The sequence below is a fragment of the Triticum urartu genome, chromosome 4A, assembly GCF_056163025.1.
Source record: "Triticum urartu cultivar PI428250 chromosome 4A, HENAU_Tu73, whole genome shotgun sequence".
In the NCBI taxonomy this organism is placed as follows: domain Eukaryota; kingdom Viridiplantae; phylum Streptophyta; class Magnoliopsida; order Poales; family Poaceae; genus Triticum; species Triticum urartu.
Genome location: NC_141876.1, coordinates 328654563 through 328659564, shown reverse-complemented (window position 1 = coordinate 328659564; position 5002 = coordinate 328654563). Strand labels below are relative to the sequence as shown.

Here is a 5002-nt window from a genome sequence, read left to right as displayed (position 1 = left end):
CAAAAGAAGGAGTAGGAGAGAAGAATCACCACCAAGAGAGAGAAGGAGTAGATATGAACGTTATGAAAGAAGAACATCATGGATAAGCAAGGATTCGGAAAGGAAGGACAAATCATCAAGGGGCTACACAAAACGAAGACATCAAGCTCACGTTGGTGAATGGGTATCCGGCTCCGACTCTGACGATCACTCCGAGAAAAATTATCACTCTGACTCCGAATATACTCAAGATGAAGGTGTTGCCGGTCTAGCACTTGTGTCAACCAACTCCTATGACATATTTGAGTCACCAAATAAAGGAAGTGGAAGATGCTTCATGGCTAAAGGCCCGAAGGTATCACACCCCAAGTATGTTGATTTCAATAGTGATGAAGATGACTTGCTAGGTGATGATGATTTACTTGTTGACAATTCTAGTGATGAAAACTATGATGAACTTGCTATTAATCATGCTAATCAAGACAAAACGAATGACAATGATAAGAAGGAGATTGAGCGTCTAGCTAAAGAGCTAAACACTCTTAAGTTAGCTCATGAAACTACCTTGGAAAATCATCGAGAGCTTTTAAAGACTCATGAGAATCTACGCTTTAAGAAGCTCAACCTTGAGCAAGAGCATGAGTTCTTAAAGGCGATCAATGATGATCTTCGCAAGAAAAGTTCTTCTTACATTGCCAAGCGTTTACTTTTGTCTAGTTACATGCCACAAGTTAAATCTAGCAACAAGAGTAAGAAAGATTCTTCTTCTAGTAGTAACAATAATCATGCTAAACTCAATGATGTTGCTTCTAGTAGTTCTCTTGATTCCACTAATGATTCTCTTAGCCAAGTTACACTTGAGCAAGAAAATAGCTTATTGAAGGGAATTATAGATAAAGGTGTTTACAAGAGCCTTGCTGGAAGTAAGCAATTTGAGGAAATTGTACGCAAGCAAGGAAGACAGTGAAAGAATCAAGGTGTTGGTTTTGAACGAAAGTTCAATGTCAATGGAGTTGAGTGGGAAGAAGATCAATACCCCAAGAGGAAGTTTGTTCCTCAACAAGAGAAGTATGATCCTACTTCTTTCCAAGGAACACAAGCTCAAGATGATCTTCCACCACAATACCACAAGCTAAAAGGCAAGGACAAGCTTCAAGAGGAGATTGATGCATTTGAAGAAGCTCCCAAAGCCTTGGTCAAGTGGGTTCCCAAGACTACATCAAGTTCTACTTCATCAAGTACGACTACAACTCCAAGGATTCCCATCAAGATGGTGTGGATCCCGAAGAATAAGAACTAGAGAGTTCTTGAGGGTGACTCCGCCAACACACTTCACTCATATCATTTTGGAGAGGACAAGTGCAAACAACTTCCATATCTTGCACTAGTTCAAGGAGTCACAAACCCCCTTGTTGGTAAGACAAGGGACAAGGTAACCTATTGCATTCATGGACATCATCTCATGTGAATATCACTCTAAGAACACAGGGAGAGCACACAATTTTGATCGAAAGGGAGAACACACAATCACAAAGAGGAAAATAAAGGAGAAATTATGCATTTTTCTTTGTTTTTTGCTCATACATAGAAAATGTGTGTATCCACATTTTAAAATTTTCTATGTTCTTTCTTTGATCTACATGACAGAAAATAGTATTTTTCAATTCGGTGTACTACACACACACGCACAACATATCCACATTTTTTTGGCTGACATCAACTAAAAAAGGTTTCAGACTCACAAGCATACACAAATCAATCTTCCATGAATTTCTATACTTTTTACCCAAAAAAATTGCGAGAACTTTGATAACCTTTTGCCCACAAAGCAAAGGAAGCTAAGTGACCTGATGCATATAATTCTTATCTCCTGCTAGCGACCCACGACCTGTACGTGTTCCTCTCTAAGGACAACAAGGATGGATTGGAGTCTGAAGCACGCCGTGAAGGCGCCCAGTGGATAATCAACAGTTAGAATTTGGACCGATTAATCGGTCATTCCTAAAACAAGTCCAGATTAGGTTGCTGCAGTTTGAGACTCAATTAGGAAACTTCATCATGAGAGAGTGGTGCTCTGCTGGTGAAAGAAACAACAGACGATGCTACTCAAGGGGCAATGGAAAGGACAACCAAATAGTAGATGATGGTTGCAGTTTGAAAGTAATCTTGATCTTCAACACTGACAGAATCTTATAACTTGGAGATTCAACTGTGTGCAGTAGACAAAAAAATCATTAGAGGCGTCAAAATCTGAGCCCTGAAAAACTACTACATTAAACTAGCTAGTACTTCCTTACTTCTGAACCTTGAAACAAACACAAAAGACTTGCCTGAACCTGCTGCAAACCAAATTGTTTTAGCTTACTTCTGAAATCTGAATCATAATAAAAGTGCAGTAAATTCCTCTTGAAACAATCTATCCATGCTGAAAAACAAGGGCAGCTAGTTAGCTTGGTTGCAGTCTCGAACAAATAATCATAATTACTCTTCTATTTTATTTAGTGAAACATGTTCATTCAGAAACCTCACAAGGAAAAAATTTAGTCTGATCCTTGTGGACTAACTAAACTGTTTCATGAAGACGAGGCTGGAAACTAAAATGTTTTCTCAGTAGTCAAGCCCATATCTTTTACTGAAAAAACACCAACCTAGGCTATCAATTACTCGTATCAATGTTTACATTAACATCTCCTGTACAAAATTGTTTGTCTTTGACATTAGCGGGTGGAACGTCACAAGTGGATGCAACCCAGGAATAAAAATACATAAGCGACTAGCGAAGTAAGGAGCTCCAGACACCAAGTACGCGGCAAAATAAATGTCGGGATCACTGGGACTACCAGCGAACCTACTATCCAGCCACTCGCAAAGAGTCCAAGCCTGCAAGTACATAGGAGGATTAAACACCCTATACGTGTGCGACTAATAACGACCAAGGGAGTCCTCGTATGTATGTTGCTATGCAGGTGCTAACTAACCCTGTAGCAGACGCCCTGCCAAGGTTCTTTCATCTTGTCGTTGAGAAAGTATATGCATGAGACGAGTACCAGTGCAAGCTGCAACACAAAATCATCAATGTTAGAAAGATTGTTAGAACCAGCGAGATACCATTGGCATTGTAGGCTTAATCTATCTTATAGGTATATTTACTGTCTAATGGTTGTGCAAGAGAAATAAACAAGTCTTAGGTTGTAGGTAATGTCTAATAGGTTCAATGCTTAGGAAAAAGGGATTGCTGAATCGGTTGGGAGAATCATTACAAGCATATATACCTGGAAGGTAGGTCCAGTCTCAGCAGAGGTTGCGATGCTCCACCCAGCAATAAAGCCGAAGAGAGCGAATCTTTTTGACAAGACATCCATCGATGGCACCTCGAAGTGTCTGAGCAGTGTCTTAACCCATGACGGGTGGTGCACGTTGGTGAACAGGAGAAGGAAGAATGATGATGCTGGTGAAGGTCGGATTCGGTCATCGTTGCAGTCCACACACGACAATAATCTCGGCGTTTGCGGCCACGAGGTCAACAACAAGCGGAATGCAGCGCTCCACACATCTCTCTATGACCGGATGCCCACACCTGCATCGATTTAACAAGGCAAAATAAAGAGTTTGTGATCAGAGCTGCATCGACGAACATGGTTAGGCACTCGCGACACAATCGAGTTTCAGATTTTCAGTTAGAGCGTCTCTTGTTGTCTGCTAGAGCAGTGTGCAGAGTTTCAGTTTCACAGTTTTTGAGCTCGGTGCCTACTGATTTAGGCTAACCAACCATCTAAGAATTATGTAAAAGTAACTAACTGTAGTAGTAGTTTCTAGACAAACTATTTACTGAGCTGAAGGAATATATGGATGGTCTAATTTTTAGGGCAAATTCACTACGTATGAAACAAGCAGAAGTTCAGAAGAAGTTGGGCAGAAGTGCAGAACATGAAGAACACTCACCGCCTGAAGATATTGGAGGAGCATTTTCATAGGAGTGGACACTGCGTTTTTTGCCGCGGGGGCCTGGACTGAAAGCTCTGCACTAGGGAGGAGGTGGGAGATGTTCCTCGCCCCTGAGATGCTCCTCGTCGGACGCCCTTGAGATGCTCCTTGCCGGACGGGAGATGTTCTCCTCGGCGGCCCTGTTTTGCCGCGAGCCACGCGACTATGGACAGGAGTGGGGGCGAATCCCACTGGATTTGTAGCTGGTTGTGCTGACGCTGGTCACGGGTGGCCGCGGCTGCTGGAGAGAAGGCGATGGCGGGAAGCGCACCGGGGCCGGGGGTGCGGCGGTGGGAGGCGTGCCGGAGGCATGGCGATGGGAGGCACGCCAGAGCAAGGGGAGGCGGCGGAAGGCAGCCTAGTTGCATGCCGGAGGTTGGGGCAGTGGCGCTTGGAGGTAGAGGAAGCGGGGTGGAGGGAAGCGGCGGCACTAGGAGGCAGGGGAAGTGGGCACGGCAGCGCCGGGAGGCAGGGGAAGCGGGGAGCGGCGGTGCTAGGAGATCGAGGAGCGGGGAGAGATGCACGGCGCTGGCACCTGGCACGAGGGAAATCGGGGGAAGGTTGGGGATCAGGGGAGGTGGTGGACGGGGAGTGGGTTTTTTTTTCTACACGGGCTGGGGGAGTTCGGGAACAAGTCCATCCGGTCCTATATAGGGCGATCGTGATCCAAATAACTATTCTGATTCTATATAGAGCGATCTTTTCTATTTTAATATTACTACATTGTATTTTTATGTTTCATAAATTTTGTCTTATTTCATACATAAAAAGAGAACGTAAGAAAATATGTATTCGCCGTAAAAAATATTTTATGTTACGTAAATTTATGAATGTGAAAACATGGCATAAAACATACATAAAATATGATTTTTCTAGTCTTATAACCTATATTTTTATTTTTTTATACCAAATTTTACATATTCAATCAATCTGCATGTAATTATTTATATTCTAAACATAATTTATTTAGGAAGCAATGATAAGATTATCTCGGATGAAGAATAATTTATTCTGCACCCTGAGTGATGAATAACACCGG

General features: G+C 42.7%; 1 protein-coding gene across 4 annotated transcripts; it reads right to left on the bottom strand.

Annotated features, from left to right (window-relative positions):
* Window positions 1-1695: 1695 nt before the first annotated feature.
* Window positions 1696-4571, bottom strand: LOC125551234 (uncharacterized). Of its 4 annotated transcripts, none has more exons than XM_048714387.2 (6): window positions 3922-4571; window positions 3252-3556; window positions 2958-3035; window positions 2820-2859; window positions 2277-2404; window positions 1696-2188 (listed from the first exon to the last, which is right to left on the bottom strand). In XM_048714387.2, exons 2-6 carry the CDS (start codon window positions 3339-3341, stop codon window positions 2153-2155), a joined length of 372 nt encoding a protein of 123 aa, XP_048570344.1. In that variant the 5' UTR covers window positions 3342-3556; window positions 3922-4571; the 3' UTR covers window positions 1696-2152. The 4 variants fall into 4 exon arrangements, with proteins under 4 accessions (XP_048570344.1, XP_048570345.1, XP_087374458.1 ...); XM_048714388.2 differs by having other exon boundaries at window positions 2310-2404; XM_087518332.1 differs by having other exon boundaries at window positions 1696-2404.
* Between the last annotated feature and the right edge of the window lie 431 nt (window positions 4572-5002).

What these genes read in the sequence shown, in the direction of transcription:
- LOC125551234 (XM_087518331.1), bottom strand. Translation starts at nt 3,341, where the DNA reads ATGGATGTCTTGTCAAAAAGATTCGCTCTCTTCGGCTTTATTGCTGGG. An exon ending in AGACTGGACCTACCTTCCAG is followed by an intron (nt 3,036 to 3,251) that starts GTATATATGCTT and finishes TTTGTGTTGCAG; the next exon opens with CTTGCACTGGTACTCGTCTC. An exon ending in GGCAGGGCGTCTGCTACAGG is followed by an intron (nt 2,860 to 2,957) that starts GTTAGTTAGCAC and finishes ATGTACTTGCAG; the next exon opens with GCTTGGACTCTTTGCGAGTG.